The sequence below is a fragment of the Bicyclus anynana genome, chromosome 6, assembly GCF_947172395.1.
Source record: "Bicyclus anynana chromosome 6, ilBicAnyn1.1, whole genome shotgun sequence".
Taxonomy (NCBI): Eukaryota; Metazoa; Arthropoda; class Insecta; order Lepidoptera; family Nymphalidae; genus Bicyclus; species Bicyclus anynana.
This window is the reverse complement of record NC_069088.1, coordinates 12,508,257-12,530,126: the sequence shown is the minus strand read 5'-3', so window position 1 is coordinate 12,530,126 and position 21,870 is coordinate 12,508,257. Positions and strand designations below refer to the sequence as shown.

Genomic DNA, 21,870 nt, shown 5'->3' with positions numbered 1-21,870 from the left:
AATACGTATATCTCCCCATGTTTTGTACATATAGAAAGGATTATGCAGAGTTTTTCCTGAAAGTTACCCAGGCGGCAGGCCAGACGGATTGGCTTTTTCCGATACTTACTTTCAAAAGGTATCGTCATATTTTTACCGATTAATACGAAATTTATTAAGTACATCCTTAAACAATTCTATTTATGAAAACTGCATAAAAATCTATTCAGTATTTCATTGAGTTAATCACCAAGAGACTGTTACGTACCTATAGATAAATATTAGATATACCTACAACATAATATATTATTTCAATATAACTATCTCATCTTATCTTTGACCCCCTTTCTAATGAGGTAAACAGCATTTGTTGTAATTAGTAAAGTGCAACATTGTACCTAATTTATAAGTCGCGTCAGGGAAAAAGAACATTTTAAACAACTGAAAGTTATTAACCCCTCAGCCTTATTTCGGTTACTATAGGCTTTTTGCTATTTTTGCTGTGATACAACCCGAGAAATGACTAACACAGTAGTATCCAACGTGGGATGATACTGAATGTTCACGCTATTGTACGGTGAAGATGTTTAAATAGACAAGATATTTTCAGCTACGATCGCTGTAAAAAATGCGACGATCGGCCATGACCCCAAAGCGTTCACGAATATAATGATTCTGTGGGTGAATCGATGTGTTTACGTTTTTTATTTTAAAAAGTTCTGAGTTTTTTTTTCTTTTAGAATGTTGAGGTGGGTAAAAGAGGGATTTTATAATTTTCAAGTTTCACAATTTTTATGTGTGGGTATCAACGACATACATTGTACCTACGGTAGGTACAATATAATGTCGTTGGTGTGTCTGAATATATATGTCTGCAGGCGGCTTCGAAACGACGTACTTGGAAGTCCATCGGCTGATGTAATGATGATGATAAAGGGAAAAACTTATGGATACGCCTATAATAGTAATATTCAAACGGACGAGGATCGAATCCTAGACCTTTCTGTTTTAAGTTTATTAACCGTGAAGCTTTTGAATTAAATCTAATATATGTTTACACTAAGAATAATAGTTTGCCTCATAAAACTAAAATGTTCAAAGTATCAATTTAAATGATTTTATGGAGAAGATTTTCCATTTCCATTGTTATTGTCGGAACCAATGACGGTTCATTGCAATGTAGCAGAATCAGAACTTTTATTTGTATCACACATCTGTTTATAACGACATACTACATAAAACAATAATCCGCGTGTTTTTTCACATTAACGTCCGAGGATACTTAACTGATTTTTTTGCGGCTTTTACTGGTAGTTGCTATGGAAAGGAGAGTTCAGATGTGGGAAAACAGTTATACGACATACATTTTAGAGTAATTAATTTATAGAGATATGATTAAAATATCTACTTTATGAATTGTTTCAGTATTGCAAACGTCGTAGTGTGAAGACATTTTTTCCTATCGAAATGCGATGCTTTTCGCCATTACGGTATCGCCACTTCTTGCTGCTTGCAAGAAAACAAAGTCTCAAACATTTCAGAATTAGATACACCACCAAATGTTTCAGAGCTTCGTTTGAATGCATCATCGCTTACCATTAAAAAAGTCACCTCGCCATCGCAAGAAAAAAAGGGCTTTGACCTGCATATTGGCTCTAATAGGTTGTTATGTTAGTTTAAGCTATTGCTTGTTACGGCGATTCACGAGCAAACCGCTCACCGCTGGAGCGATTAACAGTTCAACATTACGCTTATCGGGCGCGAGGCACGACGATAACGCGGTTTGCGCTCACGCAGCCGTCAGTACTCAGTGCCGCAACAAACGCCGGCGCGACAGCTAGCAACCTACCGTCCGTTGGTACGCTAACTACCGTTCGCATACGTTTTCAAAACAAACAATATAACACGAGTGATATGCCGCAGGCCAAGTGTTTGGTAAACTTCAGTGTTGTGATAGCTTTCGCTTCAACTTGTGACGTTTGTTAGTACGAAAATATTGCTGTCTAGGTGAGTAATTCAGTTGCTAATTCAATTCCCGTGCGAAAATGTGAACTATTTTTCGGCCCGGCACTGAACCTGAAATAGGCCGCGCGCTGTTGTTTTTACCACAATTTCTTCAGGATACGTCTTGGAGATTTATGCTTAAATATGTTGTTGTTATTCAGTTGATAATTGTAATACTTACGTTTTGGCATTTAGGATAATATCTTTATTTGCTTCATATTAGAAAAGTTGTTATTCGTTTGATGGTGAAAATTGCAGATATTCTTTAATACCTATCGGGAAATTCATTATAATTACATTTTTTTTATTAATTGCTACATGTTAGCTATAGTATATTTTTCTACTTTTGCCGCCAAAAGCGGTTTAAAGTGCAGTTTATTATGTATTAATTTTATCTCGTTTATAAGTAACGTTTATGTGTATGTAGGTAAATAATAATTATATTTACAACAATATGTATGTAAAATTGGTATATAAACATTAAAAATTGTAAACATAAAACAAATACTCCATTGGCTTAGGTCGGCTTGAGGCCCCAAACTCTAACGACAGTTCAGTATAAATTGCCTATCCCTGAAAACTTAATTAGTAGGTACGAATCTGTACGAATTTGTTGTACGTGTAGTGTAGTGCCTACCTTTGTTAAAAATCTTGAGCACGCCACTGACGCTACACGTGTAAAATGCAAAGTGTTCCCAAAGTGTTCCTAAAATGCATTGCGAACTGTTTTTTTTTGCGTTTACCATAACCAATCACAATTGATGGAAAGCAATTATGAGGCCTAAGATGGAACGCGCCTAGAAATTGCCTATTCAATCTTGTTCTTCTTTCTACATACGGAGGTCCAACATGATATCTTGTCAACTTCACTTTAACTGGCCAAGTGCGAGTCAGACTCGTGCTCAAAGAGTTCTGTACCAGTGTCTATAAAAACGGCAAAAACACTTTTATTGTATTGGAGCTCCCTTAATTATTTTATTTTGTTGTTTAATATTATGTTGTTATAGCGGCAACATATACCTACATCATCTGCATCGGTGTTAGCGTGCCTTGGAGGGGTCCCTGTGTCGAAAATAGTTGAGGGACCCAAATTAACGGTAAAGAATTCTCAGTTAAATTGTCTGTAAATTCTCTCTTAATAAAAGAAATAAATACTTGTTTAAAATAAATATAAAAGTGATTTAACTTATGTAGGATGTTTCTTACTTTTGGTATCTTAACCCGGGAAAAAAAAGACTGCTTTTTTTAGTTTTCGTCATTTCTGAAGTGAAAACTACAGGCATCTTTTTTACACAGACACGGGCATAAGTTAGTTATTTCTGCATATCGTCTCCAAAGAGTTAAAAAATCTTTTATGGGTTTGGGTGTACTCTTCTATAACAAGATCCGCAAGACTGTAATGGACTTGCCAATGCACAACTTTAAGCAATGTGTTAAAAAACATTTACTTAGTCGAGGTTACTACACTATTGATGAGTTCCTTAACGACAAAGGTGCTTGGAGGCCATTGGATCAGCTTCCACCTTCATTTAATTAATTTAATTGTTATCAAATGTAAATTGTAATACTGTATGACTTTTTCAAAAGAGCAACTGTTGAGTTTCTTGCCGGTATCTTCTCAGCAGAACCTGCCTTCCGAACCGGTGGTAGAATCTTTACAAATAGTCAACTGACGTGTCAAAAGTGCTTGTAAACTGAGCCTACTTGAAATAAATGAATTTTGAATTTTATGTTTCTTTTTTCGGGAAGCGCCAAATTCTTATTTTTACCTTCCAACGTAAGAGGCCCCTGTCGTCCTTGGGTCCCGTATCATTGATAAGACTGATACGGCGGTAGTTACGCCCTGATCATATGTGAAATTTTCAACTGTCTTTCACGGTTCATCAGATACAGCCTGGTGACAGACGAACGGGCGGACAGCGGAGTCATATTAAAGAGTCACGTTTTACCCTTTGTATACGGAACCCTAAAAAAACGCTCTGAAGTAATTGTAAGATTTGCGTGCAAAGGTTCTTGCTGGTTGTCGAGCGAGTAGCGCCGAGAGTGTCGTCTAGCAGCGCACCCGACCGTAACCGGCAAATGGGATTTATTTTCACTTACTATAGGTACCCAGTACCCACCACTTGTAATAACACTTTCTTTTACTACTTTAGCGCAAAATAAGCAAAGGTTGTATTACGAGAGATCGTGTAACGCTCTCTTTGAACGTGTTGTGTTAAATGTCTACTTGTGTGGGAATACAAACGTTAAATAACGTTAACGTTTCGCTATTGTTTTATATATATATTTATAGAATTATCCTACTCGTAATGACCTCATGTAAAGTTTGGAAGTCTGCATGCATGGATGTTACGCGATAACGGATATGGTACATGTAAAACTACATATATAAGCAAAAAATACAAAAAACTTTGCGATTTTATAAAAAAAAAAAGTATTTTTGGAACACGCTCTTGACGAGTTTTTAACATAGGTATATAATCGGTAGATTAAAAATACAGTAGGTAGGCTATAGAGTACAATAAAAGTAATCATATTAGTCTAGATAAGATTTATTGTATTAGTATCTAAAACATTTGCCGACTGTATCAATTTTCGAGGGCGTTTATTGAAATAACATTCAATTAAAAACATAAAATAGCATTTTCAGTAAATTCTGAAACACAAAATAGATCATATACCTACGTAGTGTAGAAGATTAGGTAAGCATAAGGTATTAAAAACCTAACCTTTAAAAATCAAACATTAAGAGCACAATCGAATCTGTAGCACACAAAATGTATGTACTTAAAATAATGCTATGGACATTTTCTACAAAGTAATTTTTTATACAATATATATAAAACTAACCTATGTTAATTCATTTATAACACTAGCTTAAGCGGCGACTTGCAGTATTAATATGTATAGTAATTGGAAAGTTATCTACTGTACAGTATGCGTTTATCCTTTATTATCTGAACTTGAAAAGAAATATTATTTTTTTCTCTATTTCAAGTGCACCTCTAAAGTCAAAGTCAAAAAACATTTATTTAAATTAAGCTTAGTTTACGAGCACTTTTGAAGTAGTTCTACTTGCTGGCTTGTTTAAATTACTGTTGGTCCATATCACACTGAAGGTAACAAATAAATTGAAACAAATAAGTCAATCAAAAAGAATGAAAGACAATAAATATAAAATGTTCAAAATAGAAGCAAGCCAAACACGTGTAAATTTTCATACTTTGTAATTGAATCTATTTCAAGATATCACACTACGTAATATTAATATTTACTATTGCGATTTGCGAGAGATAGTATAGTAAAGTTTCCTAGGTTTGTTGCACTAAAACTTGAAAAAAAAACATAAAACATTCTTTATTTCATGATATGAGTTGGCAATATATTGAAATTGTGATTTACACAATTATCAAATAAAAAGTTAAAAAAGTGCACCCAACTCTAATATTTTATTACTTCTGCCAGAAAATGTTATGGACTGTTTACTTCACAATGAAATAAAATTCACCTGGCTCGAGAACAAAAATACAAGAGCTTTATTCTGCAACTTTTTAGGTTTACAAAGTAAACGTAGTAAGCGAAATGAAAAGCGTAAAAGGGTACGAAAGGCTTCTATTCCCTTAGATTTCATTCAAATCGTTAGATTTGAAGATGAAATCTTTTTAGTTTTATTTTTTTTTACGAAAATATCCTACCTTATATGGTTATCCCATGCGCTAGAGCTATCAGAAATGTTCTCTTCGCATATTCAATTAGACAATTACAAATGGGGTTATTGGCTGAACGAAAATTTAAATTTTATCTTCCATTTTTCATAATAGAATCGATTTTGATGTTAGGTAGTTGCATTTATATAGACATAATGTATTTTTATTTATTCTTATTTATCACTTCTTGCTAGACACAACTAATTAGTAAATTAGCATTTATTAATAAGGATGACATAATTAAACTGTAACCAACTATATTACAATGAGAGTACATACTTTTATGAAACAGTTAATTATATTTACATATTACAAGTTATAACAGTCATTATAATATGTCCCTAATGTAATACTTAACTTTGCAAAAAGTCATTGTTGCTAATTGCCTAAATATTTTTTTTAATTATATTCAGAAGCTCAACATAAATAATGCAAGGAAGGAATATTAACCGCATTACCTACTTGCGAATTCGTTTTCGTCAATGAATATAGAAAGAAAATAGGTTATTAGGCTAAACACAATAGCGAGAACATTTTTATGAACTCTATTGCTCGCTCTACAAAGTTTATTTTTGTTACTCTTTTAGTAATTTCTTTAATCTAACGAAGGTCAGACAAATCTACAGACCTAGATTCCTCAATATACTATAGATAACCAAAATTAATAAATTTACGTTATATACTTAAATTGACAATCATTAAAATTATTTATGATACACTATAACCTTAATAAATCTTTATATAAACCTATAACCTTAATAAATCGTGTCACTTTTTTAAAGCAAATATAGATTACAACGGTGAAGGAAAGACATCGTGAGGAAACCTGCATATCAGAGAATTTTTTAAATTCTCTGCGTGTGTGAAGTCTGCCAATCCGCATTGGGCCAGCGTGGTGGACAGTGGACTATTGGCCTAACTCCTCTTATTCTGAGACTCCTATCAGAATGTGAGCTCAGCAGTGAGCCGAATATGGGTTGATAATGATGATAGATTATAAAGCTTATCGTAAGAATAAGGGCCTTAATAGGTACAAGCTCTTAAATGATGGCTTCTGTTGGGCTTATCGCAGGATTGTTTATATACGAAAAAATCTTTGTTTAAGAGCTCGTACTTAGGCCCAGGTCTAACGATGACTACAAAAGTAAGTCCTGTGTTTTATGCAATGGATGTTTTTGACGATTTCCGTGACGCAGTCGTATGCGCGGTGGATTTACAAGACTGAAGTCCCGGCTTCGAACTTCGATCCTCGGCTGGGCCGATGGTGGTTTTCTTAATTGGTCCAGGTCTGCCTGGTGGGAGGCTTCGGCCGTGGCTAGCTAATTTATAGCCTCAATAGCTCAACGGTAAGAGCGGTTGGACTCATCACCGAGGGGTGGTGGTTCGGTCCCCGCCCCGTAGATCTATTGTCGTACCCACTCCTAGCACAGTCTTTCTCGACTAGTTGGAGGGGAATGGGAATATTGGTCATATTATAAAAAATATGGCAAATATTCTTTAATAAAAAAAAACTACCACCCTACCGGCAAAAACGTACCGCCAAGCGATTTAGCGTTCCGGTACGATATTTTGTAGACACCGATAGGGATTTTAATCTTAACAAGTTAACCCGTTTCCATCTCAGATTGCATCATCACTTACCGTCAGGTGAAATTGTAGTCGAGGGCTAACTTGTAAATAATAAAAACAAAATCAATTATTAAACGTCGCGTGGTTTCACCCGCGTGGTTCTTCAATTCAAGTCAAAGACAGTCATTCACTGTTACATTGATCTTTGCTCTTTGACATTAAACTGAAAGTACAGTTCATTCATTCAGAGTAACGTGAGCGGAGCATTCAGCATTGAATATTGTATTGTGTCATTATGTCTCGCCCATAATACACTGACGACAAAATGCCATCTGAATGCTTACTTCCTGGAACCGCAGTTAATCTCACTATTGTTATTTGTGCATTATAGACGGTCATGCTTGAGTTTAATTAAAACGAATAATAACGTTCATTGCATAGCTCAAAAACTTCAATCTAACTTGGATAATGATCGTAAAAGTTTAAAGACAAAACGCTAAAAGCTAACGCTTTGTGGGCATACCTAAATCAATACTGGTTGGTACCTTTATTATTTTTTAATCCCAACTATTTATTTCATATTATATATACAATATATATACAATAATATTAAAACTACGTATTTATCTATATTAATTACACATATTATAAAAAATGAAATATACTAATACATATAATAGACTGGTACCTAGATTATTATACTATAGGTACCATTGGGTATAATATATATACCTACCCAATACCAATACCCAATAATTTTAATTACATTTTTATCTTAACTGTACAATTAAAGGATAAACGGTTTGCCAAATTATTAAGTAATTAGTAAATTAATTCAATTGCAATACTGTTTTAACTGTGTACTAATTAGGTAAAGGTAAACATAATATCTGTATATTTTAAATGGGTTTATATTTACTTTTCGGTCTGTTTTGCGTTGTGATCGTGATTTTTTTCATATATTACTTGAAAAATGTTTTTACTCCTCTAGTTAAGTAATGATTAAAAAAACGTGGAACAACGAGGGGAAACTCACAAATTCTATAAAATCATTCATTATTTAGTACAAAGTAATAGGTATCCCTACCTATTACTTTGTACCAGTATAAAAACATTCATAGATGCAGAAATACACTGCCTACCCTGAGAACTCATGTTAAACTCATCATGAACCTGTATTTGAGAAAGATTTAGTATTTTTTTACAATTTTCTCACATAATACCCTACCCTAGTTGAAAACGTTGTGCAAGCTACTGTTGATTCCCTCAGTGAGACTGCCTCATTGGTCCATTGGTTAGCCTACGTGGCATCAGATCGTTAGGACCTGAGTTGGGCTATGAGTTACAAAAAAATCTAAATATAAATTCTTAGTCCGGAGTTATGTAATAGCTATTTGCCTCTTTTTTAAATAGTGTTTAAACTGAATTATTGGAGTACTACCGGACGCCCGCGACTTCGTCCGCGTGGAATTTAGTTTTTTACAAATCCCTCGGGAACCTTTTCCGGGATAAAAAGTAGTCTATGTGTTAATACAGGCTATAATATACCTATCTTAATACCAAATTTCAGCTAATTCGGTTCAGTAGTTGAGGCGTGAAAGAGTAACAAACATTCATATCATCAAAATCATCAGTTTTCGCAAATCTCGGGAAACCATGGATTTTTTTCGGGATAAAAAGTAGCCTATGTATTAATCCAGAGAAAAATCTATTTCCATTACAAATCGCTTCAGTAGTAGCGGCGTTATAGAGTAACAAACATTCAAACATACTTTCAAACATCCATACAAACTTTCGGGTTTATAATATTAAGTAGGATAGGATAGTAGGACTATAAGCTATATTTAGAACTGCAGGCAAGTAGCCTGTTGGCGGGCACTTCCGACAGATGGATAGACTTCCCGACAGCACGTAACAATTTACAAATGTTATCAAAGCCGGGAGCGGTGCTAACTTGTTACTAAGATTATTATCTATCTGTCAGATTAAACAATCATCTACACAATATTCGATCTATAAATAACTAATCCGTATGACATTATAATTATTATCAAAAGGATTAGTTATTTAAATAATAATGTTTCGATAAAACTACTTTATATAATAACTCCCTAAATATAATATCAGTGATTAAGTTACACAATAATCAGACATGGCGTAAGATCAATTATGGCCTACCTAATAAAAAGTATCCTATCTAGTACCTAGGCATATTATGTCAATCCAAGTCATAAACTACAATATATATTTAGATATTAGGAGTCGATAATTATATTAAAATGTATTAGATAAATTACGTAAAAACATATTTTGAATAGAATTTATGTAGGTAATTTTTAATGATACTCGTATGACCAATATTTTCTTTTACTCTGCATCTGAAACAACTGTCTATGATAGTGGGTACAACAATAATCTTTTTTTTTTTTACAAGTTAGCCCTTGACCACAATCTCACCTGATCGTAAGTGATGATATAATCTAAGATGGACGCGGGTAACGGTTTCTTCACGAGATCATACCGGGACGTCAATCGCATGGCGGTACGTCATTGCCATTAGTAGGGTGGCTAGCCAGGGCCGAAGCCTTACACCAGCCAAACCTGAACCAATACAGCCTAGCCAGGGATCGACCCCAGAACCTCTCTCTTGTAAATCCATGGCGGATACCACTACGCCACAGAGGCCGTAAATCTAGTGAAAGGATATCCAACTCAAGACCACTTGGATTAACGAGTAGTTCCAGCTCTTTAACCTGGAGGCAAATAAAAAAGCCTTTTATTTCCATTAAAAAAATTTCATTTTTACGAATTTACCTATAACAATTTAGTGCTTAATTAACTTAGAGGTATTAAAGCATTAACATTAGTAAAATTACAACCCAAAGAAAATAAAAGAAGTATTAACCTTGCACGATTTAATTTAATCGAAAATATTTAAGTACCGCTAAGCCTGAGACCTCATCAATTCCTGCTATCAGTCGTCATCTGTAGTCGCCCACGCTATGTTATTTACTTGTCACATGCCTTTTTAAGAAACACACCGTTAGGTGGTCTATAACTCTATACTCACAGAATAAAGAATGTCCAGAAAGATCTTTACAAGCCGGTGAAACCCATAAAAAAACCAAAAGTCACGCGTCTCCTTGATATCCGCTTATAGAAACTTTTTTCATAATTTGTATTTCAAAATTTAACAATAATAACAGTTACACGTAAATTAATGATAATAATCAATAATTACCAATAAAAAGATACTCCGTCTTATTTCTTTAATTTTTTTTCACATTTTTTAAATTATTTAGAAATACAAGACGCCATTTTTTTTAATAATATTGAAAATAACTGATGCGATGCTTCGTGCCGTACTAATTCGAGAATGTGTTAACTTTTGAATTTTGTATTTGGAATGGCTACGACACCATGGTGTTCCGTGCGCTCTATCTGCCTGTTATTCTTTAATCTTTGTCTATAGTCTACAACTTTCGTTTGCAGCTTGAGCTAAATCAATCGATCTCTACCAAACAAGTAGCCAGGCATCAAGCCGTATCTCTGTATGGTACCTAGTTAAAGAATATGGCATTAACGGTCGTGATCAAACAAAGTTTAATCATGATTAGTATTAATCTGAATGCTGAACAATAAAATCTCGGTTAGATTTAAAACAGGAATCAAAATATTATTAATTACTTACCTCTTAATTTTGAGTAACATTAAATTTACTTTGAAAACTGCCATTTTCCATTAAAAAAATATGGAGAATAGGTAAGGAAAACCGAATAACGTGAGCATTTACCCAAAAAATCCGTTTATACTGTTTCAGTTATAGTAACTAAAATTGGACGAGTTTTAAGTATGCAGATTTATACCTACCCCTATACTTAATTTATTTAATTATGGAGAAAGAACTACCTTACGTGGTCGATCTATGAATGTATCTCTTGAACGTATCTCTTGAACGTATACATTTTAGTTCCTTGTAAGTTCCTTTGGTTCCTTGTCCCTGATCCGCACCGCTAAGATACAGAGTGACCCTCCAGATGTAGTTTTCCAAACTAACTATAATGTGGGTATCTTCAAATCAGGAACCTTTCATTTCACCGTAGGAATCTTCGCTTACCGGCAGGACTGTTTGCACTCAAGCGATAACCTAATAACATCAAAAATATCAGCAGATAAATCGATGTCAAATCAGATGCACCAAATTACATAATTTAATTTTCCGCTAGAATACATCCTTTTGTTTTTGTATGACGACAGTATTATGGTATTTTCCAGTAGGAATTACGATCGGAACAATTGATACTCGTACAATAACGACTCTTAAACATTCTTCACCTATGTGCGAAACAATGCAAACTTAAAGCCCCTTTATGGCGTTTGGGGTAATAACCGCAAGACAACATATAATTGATAGTCTTCCACATTCGGATATCTATCTATCCATGGCACAAACAGATATTACATTTACTATGACATTTCTGAATTTTGTAGGCAATGACTAAGTGTCGCCGCGAATGGGCCACACGCGACAGCCACATACGCCGCCACAAAAAGCAAAAAGGGGCCACAAAAGTAGCTAAAGCGCGCGACAGCCACTTGTGGCCGGTGGTCGACACTGGCGGTCGGTGAGATAAGAGAGAGGGGTGCGGAATCGCGAGAGTGGAGTGTGGCGGCTTTTAGTGTCGGCGTTTAGTGGCCGGATCGGGCCACAAGAAGCGAGCAGCGACGATTGTAGCGTGTAGCGGCCACCGGCGTCAACCGTGTGCGGCGAGTCCATATAAAATGTTTGAAAACTACAGAAAATACGCCGGGAGGGGCGTTTTGTGGTTGTAGCTGGCGGCCCGTGTGTGGGAGCCCTAAATATTTAAACGCTTGAAAAAAACAAAGATACATAAAGAAAATACTGGTTGCATCCATAACTTTTAATTAGGCTAGGAGCTGTTTCTGACGACGTGCGACCTATCGTTCCGTGGCGACGCCGACGGTGCAGTAACGTGCAAAAATAAATCACGTACAACGTCATGACATGATGATGTGACGAAGGGGACAAGCCCTTAGCCAATGTAGATTCGTTTCATGATATCTTGAGCACCTGGGTGTGGATTTGACATATTGAACTTTTTTGTACCAACTTCGTCTCGAAGAACTTGTTATTTTCCCAAGCTTAGTGCTTCATTGTGATCCCAATCATCATCTTTATTATATCAACTAGATAGTGATCTTTATACATTGGAGCAGCGTGGTGGGTTACAGCTCCAAACCTCCGCTCCAGAAGGAAGGCCTGGCCCTGTGGTAGGCCTTCAGGTATTGCAGGTTGAGAAAGATAAAGCATCTATGCTTTAATGTTACTAAAATCTACTGCGTACAGAAAATTAAAATATCTTAGGTACCTGATAGGTACATCTACCTACTATTCAGTTACTATAGAGCAGCAAATGACGTGCAAACAGTACACTCACACACTCCCCACACACTTCCCGTTTATCCTTGCCGGGGTCAATTGAAATAGTATTGTGTCGTGACCTCTATCGAGCATGACCCAATCTTCATTACTAAAACAGTACATACACATAATTTAATTTTTTGAGGTGTATTTATTTTTATTTGACGAAAAATTTGAAAATTATGTTGTTGCACTATAATACGGTTCAACAACATTTTGTATTTAAAAAAATTATGATTTTCATAATTGGGGCTGAGATATAATATAGAGAGCCTACCGTTGACTCTAAGTCGCATCGAGTCCAATAGACGAGACTTAAGCAAATTTAGAAAGTATAACCGTGGTAATCAAACAAAGCAATGACAACATCAACTTCCTAACTACAGAATGAGAATTTTAATTTAGAATTTTGTGGAGGAAAAAACGTTTACCATTTTATAACTCAAAGCAGGATTCGAACCTAGATCAAGATAAGAAGCCACAAAGGCGACTTAGTAAATCAATATTTAAAAGCACTTCTTTATTCCTGTTAACTGTCAATAGCACCGATATACGAGTATTAGAAACAGGTTGACATCAGAAGCGCATTTAAAGAACAAAACACAATTTTAGAATAAAAGTCTGTCAGGTCTAACAATTCTCACTAAGAATGTTACCAATAAACTGTCGAGTGGCAGAGAATGACCTTGAGTGAAGTCCCGGACTTGTGACCGTTGTAAGTAGGGTTAAATCTAGTTATCAGTCTCCTTCTCTACTCAAGTCATTCTCCCAACGGATCGAACGTCACAACAAGAATGAGCTAGGCCGTCCGAGCGATTTACCACTACTCCCCACCTAACTCACGGAACATTTCGTACTATCTCGGCTCATGACGACACGAGCCGACCTATCGAAAGACTCACTCGTGCTGACATACATTATACTGCTTTTTCACAGATCCAGAAGGTGAGAGAAGATGGCAATGAAGGAGTGGCTTCAATGGCTGCCACCGCCGCGTTCCCTGCTGGCACTGCTTATAGCCATTGCCGGTTTCAGCGGCCGACTCTTCGCAGCACATCTGACACACTCGCCAACTCTACTCGTCGACACCTGCCATTCGCTATGTAGACTCGTTGGTCTGATCACAACATTACTAGCTTATAAGGTACGAAAATGTGCATTGAGAAAAAGTTGATGAAAGCATGATTCTTCTAAGTTATGATGAATAAAGAAGAAGTATCCCCATTGGGCCAGCGTGGTGGCTATTGGCCTAACCCCTCTCATTGTGAGAGGGGGTAGACCGATGAGAGGGGTTAGGCCGATGAGCTCGAGCTCAGCAGTGGCTCAGCAGTGAGCCGATTAAGGGTTGATAATGAAGATGCTGATAATAATAAATTAATGAAGCATGGCGCATTTGGTGGGTTGGATTCCCAGCTCGGGTCACTTTTTATTTTGTATAAGTTGGCTCTGTTCTGGTGTTGTGGTAGTCTTCAACCGTAGTTAGTACCGTTCCGTTCGTAACTATAATAATGAAACTTTTATCTTTAACTATGATCGTTAGGTAAAATCATGATCCGATTAGTGTCGCGATTTTCAAGGTCAACCTCTTCAGATGGTTCTTTTCCTGTCTTAAGTTGATATTACAAAGTTAGGTCTTCAAAGCTCTTTCATCTTGAAGTATAAACACAACACTTGCCCTAACTAAATTGGTTTATAGTTAGTCTTATCGCATGAAATCGTTTTATTACTCGCTCATTTAAAACTCCATTAATTACTTGCTTCATTTATTTTTAAATAACTATTTAACTTTATTGGTTGCGCCGTTATTGAGTTAAATAAACATAAAATAAACATAGAATAAACATAAAACATAGAACTTGAATTTTCAGAAATTTTTCAATATACTGCGAATTTTTTCTAACTTTACGTTTTTCACGGTTCTTTAGAAGATTCTCACCTTCTGCAAAGTACCTATCCGAAAACGTAAAAAGATGAATGAAATCGGTAAATTCGTCCTCAAGTTATGATAGGAAAGTGGGATTTCCACTTTATATAGGAAAATATATACGGTCGAATTGAGAAGCCTCCTTCTTTTTTTGAAGTCGGTTAAAAATTAAAGTTCCTCCAATTATAAAATTTATTCTCCACCATAAAAATCTTCTTAAACATACTCACTTCTTTGGCGTTTTTAATACTGAATCCCAATAAAAAAACACTTCGTCCCCTTTAACCCACAATCTTTTCCAAATTCAAACAAATATAAGCTCCACACGTAAATTAAAAAAAAATATGTTACTGATTAAAAAATCAAGTTATTTTTCACAGTATGAAAGAGCCGACGAAGGCGCCGGTCGAGAAGGTCGTCTCCGGAACACATTCGGCTGGGCCCGCATCGAGGTGGTGGGGCGCCTGTCCATCCACGTGTTGTTCGCGTCCTTCACCCTGGCCCTCGTCGTGAACGCGCTCCAACTGGGGGTGCACTCCTCACATGTACAACCCCCTAAGTACCCGAGGGTGATTGTCGGCAGCGCTGTCATTGGGCTGCTGTTTCATGCCATCAATTATATGCTACTCGCCGGTGAGTCAAGCTATTCATTAATAATAATAATAGTGTGTTCTATACTAATATTGTAAATGCGAAAGTACGAGTATGTCTGTCTGGTTGTTACCTTTTTACGGATAAACGGCTGAACCGATCAAGATGAATTATGGTATAATGGTAAATGGAAATTTGGAGCAAAACATAGGGTACTTTTTGATCCTAAAATAAAAATAAAAGGGGTTGAAAGTTTGTATGTAAAGTTCTTTATTTATAGTTAGATTTAAAAATTTGTTCATAAATCATAAAAAAATACGAAATAAAACATGATTCAAAAATTTTTGATATTCTAATTCCGTAAAGTGGTGAAATAGGGGTTGAAAGTTTACATTGATTTCTACTCGGACGAAGTCGCGGGCGTCCGCTAGTTTTGTTATATTTAAATGAAGCTATTTACATTAATTGCCATTAGGTACGAATAATATCGATATCGCGCCATGTGGTGTGTGCCGTGTGGTTACTATCGACCACAGTGAGAAAGCTTCCTTTCCTATCCTACGTACTTACCATAGGTATGACTAGTTTGCGCTGCAAACCACAAACAGCGAACGTCGTCCTATTTGTATGGTCAAAGAGCTGGTTGACATTTTTGGGTATGTTAGGTAGGTACTTATTTGACTTAGCCACGAGTATGAGGCAAGCTGAAAACATGTCATCTCTGTGTCTTATACTAACAACCCTAACACAGAACTGAGACTTGGCTGACTGAATAAAGGATATTTTTTTCAAAAAAGTCCTCGCTTTGGAAATAATACAAGAGCTAATAATATAGTACCACCCACACAGGTTTAGTTCTATGTCTGGGTAGTATACAGATCAAGTTTTCAACTTACTTGTAATACCTACTCAAAAATGCTAGTACGTGTTACTCTGTTGCAATGCTTTATAATAATTTGATTTTATTTCATTAGGTCGCGAACTGAGCTACAGTCGGCGGCTGAGTGTGACGGAAGGAGGGGAAGTGGTGTTGAAGACTGGCTCCGCAGAGCCCGTGCTTGCTCATGCTCCCACAGACATAGCCAGTAAGATTTTTAACTATACCTCACACAATGCTCCTAGAACATGGCCAATAAAAGCATTCACTACATTTACCGCAAGCTTTCAATATCCAAACAATTTCATAAGAATAAAACGCTTAAGATTGAGTACGCAAGAAATTCTGTACACATTGCGGCCCAGTATAAAGAGGTACTTAAGCAATACTCAACATCATACAAGGTGCCATGCTCGAGTAAATCCCAAAATCTCATCTTGGGCTCTTCTACTATTATAATTTTTACAAAGGTACAGCAAGGGATAGGTTTTGTGTCACATTTTCAGAGTACAAATATAGATAATATACAAGACTTTATATATATTTACCCAAAAAATTGTTATCATCATCATCATCACATCAGCCGATGAATGTCCCTCCAGGACACAGATAGGTCTTTTCAAGAGACTATCAAACACCATGATTCTGATTCGCTTGCATCCAGTAACTCCCTGCGACTCGCTTGATGTCGTCAGTCCATCTGAAGACTTACCAACACTGCGTATTCCGGTGCGACGTCGCCATTCCAACACCTTGAGACCTTAACATCCATAAGTTTATCGGACAATGTTATGAGAAATTGAACTATGTTATGTGAAAAGTGATAGTCGACCCCCCCCCCCCCCCCCCCAACTGACGACATCAAGCGAGTCGCAGGTATTTTAGGTTGGATGCAGGCGGCTCAGGATCGTGATGTTTGGAAGTCACTACAAAAGGCCTATGTCCCGCAGTGAACGTCCATCTGCTGATATGATGATGATAATATGTGAAATTGAACTTATTTCCACCATGAAGGCAGTCTATTCGTGATGGGCGCGGGGCTCACGCTGGAGTGGGAGCCCGTCGCCGCCAGGATCGCGGACCCGGCGCTCTCCGCCGCTGCTGCGATCATCCTCGTCATCTTTAATTATCCTTTCAGTAAGTATTAGTTAGGAACGAAAAACTGTCATATAAGCGTCAACCTCACTCATATCCGACAGAAAATTATCTACGTACGTTTTACTCTGTAACCAGGAACTCAGGAGATTTAGGCAATACACCTTCGTTTTTAAGTCTCATTAAAAAGAAGTTACATATACCTATGTTAATGATTTTTATTGTAATTGTATTCACTCAAGTAGTAGTTTTCAATCAAGTACTATCAACCCATATTCGGCCCACTGCTGAGTTCGAGTCTCCTCTCAGAATGAGAGGGGTAAGACCAATAGTTAACCACACTGGCCCAATGCGTATTGGCAGACTTCACACACGCAGAGAATTAAGAAAATTCTCTGGTATGCAGGTTTCCTCACGATGTTTTTCCTTCAACGTTTGTGACATGTACTTGTAAATATTTACTTTTATTTTTGCCCATTACTATTTTATTTATTAGGTCTTAAAAATGTACTTAGCCACTTGTAACATTAAAATAAATATTTAAATTTTATATCTACGTAATAACGACTGCAATTATGATAATTTATACGTGTTAAAAATAATAATAAAGTAAAGATGAATGGTACAACATACCTAGTAGGTAGGGTGCCTACTTTTTGGCAAATACGGAAGTTTCACAATATTGTAGTTTGCATATATGAAAAAGAACATTACCAAGGGCGTAGGTATCGCTGTATCAGCCGTATCAATGATACGGGGCCCCCAGACTACAGGGGTCCCCTACGTGTGAAAGCAAAAAATAGTAAAATGTAACCCAAAATCTCACTAAATCTGGTGCTTCCCGAAAAAAAGAAAAAAAAACTTATAAAAGACTGAAGTAGTATTCAATCAAGTATGCAGAAAACATTTTATTATATAGCATTAGATAGTTCTTTTTTAAGGATCAAATTTTTATAGTGATGAGGTCATTGTGCTCAGATAGTGTAGAATAACATAAACTGTCCTTCCGCGGTAGTATTGTTAAAGTATGGTTAATTATAGTTTTATTTACCATAATGTTATGCATCGGTAATCAGTTTAACGTGTTATTTAAATTTTGAACCTGCTATTTAACATAAACTCTAAATATCTAAATATCACCACAAGATTATATAATAGAAACTTTTTATAATAACAATGCAATTCACACAGCTAAAGGGCATCTAGAATATGCTTATCTATATATTATGATAAATTCAAAATGTACCTTCCTTGGTCCAGTGGTAAACTAAGCGGTCTTGAAATCATGTCTACGTCTTTAAAATATAGAAATTTTCTTTCTTCCAAGACTCTCACAGCAATACTTAGTTGGGAAATAGGTGGTCCCCATTGAACCCCATGTCGCGGAAAGCAAGTTAGGCTGTCGATCATTATCATCAAAATCTCGTCGCAGAGTCTATAACATTATCATCCTAAGCCCCTAAATCACATCGGAGCAGTATAGTCTAAGTTACTAACTTCCTTCTATAAGGCCCTCCTTAATATATGAGTTCGGGCCCTGCAGTGAACTAGATAATATTGCATGATTCTATGAAATAGATGTGTTTTTCTTTTTATACAGTGCGCTCGGCGGGACTGGTGCTTTTGCAAACGGTGCCTGAAGGTCTGGGCGCGTGTGATTTGCGCGCCGCCGCGCTGCGCGTGCCCGGCGTGCTCGCCATACACGAGCTGCATGTGTGGCAACTGCACCGCGACCGCCTGGTGGCTACTGCTCACGTCTGCTACGGCTCGCAAGAGGTAAGCTATATATTCTGTACCTTGGAGAGTACGTGAAGACGTCGGTCCAACCGCTTATACACTTAACCAATTTCCGATTGTGTTGATCATCCATCGGATTATGGAAGTAAGGAAATAGAGAATACCTTTCTGTGCCCTGTAATATCCTGTGCAAATAGCTATACTAAAGCCATACTCGATGTGCACTGTTACATCATTAGCAACCCATATTCGGCTCACTGCTGAGCTTAAGTCTCCTCACGGAATGAGAGCGGTTAGGCCAATAGTCCACCACACTGGCCTAATGCAGATTGGTAGACTTCACAAACACAGAGAATTAAGAAAATTCTCTGGTATGCAGGTTTCCTCACGATGTTTTTCCTTCACCGTTTGAGACACGTAATATTTAATTTCTTAAAATGCACACAACTGAAAAGTTGGAGGTGCATGCCCCGGACCGGATTTAACCCACACCCTCTGAAATCGGAGGCAGAGGTCATATCCACCGGGCTATCACTAGTGCACTGTTTACCAACAAACAAATTAGAAATGTAGATAGAAAACGCATATCATTTGAAGGCTTAAGTATAATCTCAATACGAGAATACTTAAATCTTGATCAGAGAATGGTAATTTGTATGGGATTATAGTTTTTTTTTTAATAAAAAGAAATTTATTTATATTTATTAATAATTCATACAATGTTAATTGATAGAACAAGCAAATATTGACTAGAAAATCATCGAACTTTATTATTTCTACAGCTTCACGTATCCGTATTCGCTGTTTAAGTAATTACGACAAAATATAGATACTTCTTTTATTTTAAACCAAACCATTGTTTTTTGTAGGCTTATCTGCAAAGCTCTGGACTAGTGTGCGACATTTTCAAACGCTACGGCATTGGACTGGTAACGCTTCAACCTGAATTCTCGCTATCTACAATCATGGGTAAGATTTACTGATTATTATAAGGCACTACAATATTTTTTACCCATTTACTATATTTCAGAGTTTTCATGTAAACAACTACAACTGAATAAGTTAATATAACTGTTTCGTGAAATCACAATGCGTTTTAAAAATTATATATTTAAAGGTACGGATGAGGAAAAGAAAATGTTAGTGGACTTTGCAAACGCGGCCTGCTCCTGTCCTTGCGCCAAGGAATGCACTGCGCCGCGCTGTTGCCAGGCGCCTCGGAGACCTTCTATTACTCGTATTTGATAAAGTTCAAATATCTTTGAATGCCATCATGATTCTTAAGCGTTATGTATAGAATTCGCATTTGAATTTACATTTATAAGACAAACCAAGGCTTGGTAAACATTTTGTCTATACTCGTATTGATAAATGTATTAGCGATGAAACACGACAATCGACCTAGCAATTCATCGTCTCTATTGATGGATCTAGTATTACCTAATTTCCTGCTGAGATCAGTTTTGTTCTTTTTGACTATTTTTAGTGATCATCCAATGTTTAAAATAAATATTTTTTTAAAGTAGAGACCTACTTTGTAAGTATGCTTTGTATAATATTACATGGATACAGGGTAATTATGTGCTCACTTTAAACGTATGCAATTATTATGAATGTGAGAGTAACTTTAAGATAAGAAGTATTTTATATTGAAGTTATGCGTGTTATAATTAAATCTGTAATCAAAGTTAGTACACTGTAAGCGCTCAAACGTCTATTTAGTTATGTATATATTTTAGTCACTAAGTTATATAAGTAAAATAACCATGGAAATATAAGTGAAAATAATTATATCAACTTTCAATACAATCGTACAAAAACAAAATCAGTACAACCAAAGAACTTTCCACAACTAAATCGACTGTTTTTTTTAGTTTAATTTCAAACTCAATGTGAAAGTCTGTAAACGTTTTTTAAGATTTTTATTTACTTTCACTTATAAGTTATTGTATACAATTAAATATCTAGTTGGTTATTTCTAGAAAATGGTAAGAAAACGACTGTTACAACGAATAATCGACCAGGCTCTTCGGGATGCCGCTAATTTGTAACTACAATATTAAAAACGATTACAATTGGTAATAGAACGATGGTCTGTGATGACCTTCATCATTTATAAATAGAGCTGAATTTTTTTTATATTTTTGTGCTAAAATGCATAAAAATATTTAAAATTAATAAAATAATGCATAGGAGACAAATTACCTCAACCGCCCCGTTTATTCAGTTATTTTAATTTAAACATACTAACAAGTTTTAGTATAATTTTTAATGAAACAATCTTATGTAAGTAACAAATATTTATTTGATAAGTATACACCGCAAACTAATTTTAACACTTTGCTGCACAAAACAATTAATAATTTAAAGCTTTAAGTCAAATCTTAATTAAGTAAATTAGAAAAAGAAATTAGATATGACAGAAACATTGTTCTAGGTCATCGAAAAAATACTTTGAAAATACCGAGCACCTCAAATTTTTATTGTTTAATTACATATATAGATAATATGATTTGAAAAAAAGACATTTTCCCATTAAAAAGACAGTTTTCACAGATAAACTTATTTACTACTCGTATCTAACCTTTTTTAGAAAACCAAACACAAGTACGTTCTTAAAGTTCATAGTAAAGAGCGAAATCGCCATACTGCTCGTTTTAACTGCGTATAGGAATATAAATAACTCTGTGTAAGATTTTATACATTGTTCTTGTTATTATAATCAAGGAGTTTCTGATTATATGTGATGTTCCTAGACAGTATTATGTGACGAATATAATTATAAAGATAATATTACTAAGTACCTAACTAATTAATGTAACAATGTTGACAAATTTAATGATAAACTGTACAAAGTTTTGTTGACTATTATTGTAAAATATATCAAATAGAAATCCTAACGATTTAAGTTTATTATTTACTTTTAAAATAAATTAGCGGTGAG

The 21,870-nt window shown here is 35.7% G+C and overlaps 1 protein-coding gene across 1 annotated transcript; it reads left to right on the top strand.

The window, feature by feature from the left end:
* The first annotated feature begins 1,771 nt into the window (after positions 1 to 1,771).
* LOC112046054 (zinc transporter 1) lies at positions 1,772 to 21,516 on the top strand. The gene is made up of 8 exons (XM_024082517.2): positions 1,772 to 1,986; positions 13,639 to 13,846; positions 15,007 to 15,259; positions 16,192 to 16,302; positions 17,109 to 17,231; positions 18,790 to 18,965; positions 19,796 to 19,895; positions 20,044 to 21,516. Exons 2-8 carry the CDS (start codon positions 13,658 to 13,660, stop codon positions 20,169 to 20,171), a joined length of 1,080 nt encoding a protein of 359 aa, XP_023938285.2. The 5' UTR covers positions 1,772 to 1,986; positions 13,639 to 13,657; the 3' UTR covers positions 20,172 to 21,516.
* Positions 21,517 to 21,870: the final 354 nt, after the last annotated feature.

Excerpts from the sequence above, each read along its gene's own strand:
- LOC112046054 (XM_024082517.2), top strand. The coding sequence starts at position 13,658 with ATGGCAATGAAGGAGTGGCTTCAATGGCTGCCACCGCCGCGTTCCCTG. Across the intron at positions 15,260-16,191 it reads CAATTATATGCTACTCGCCG|GTCGCGAACTGAGCTACAGT; the intron begins GTGAGTCAAGCT and ends TTATTTCATTAG. Across the intron at positions 17,232-18,789 it reads CATCTTTAATTATCCTTTCA|TGCGCTCGGCGGGACTGGTG; the intron begins GTAAGTATTAGT and ends CTTTTTATACAG.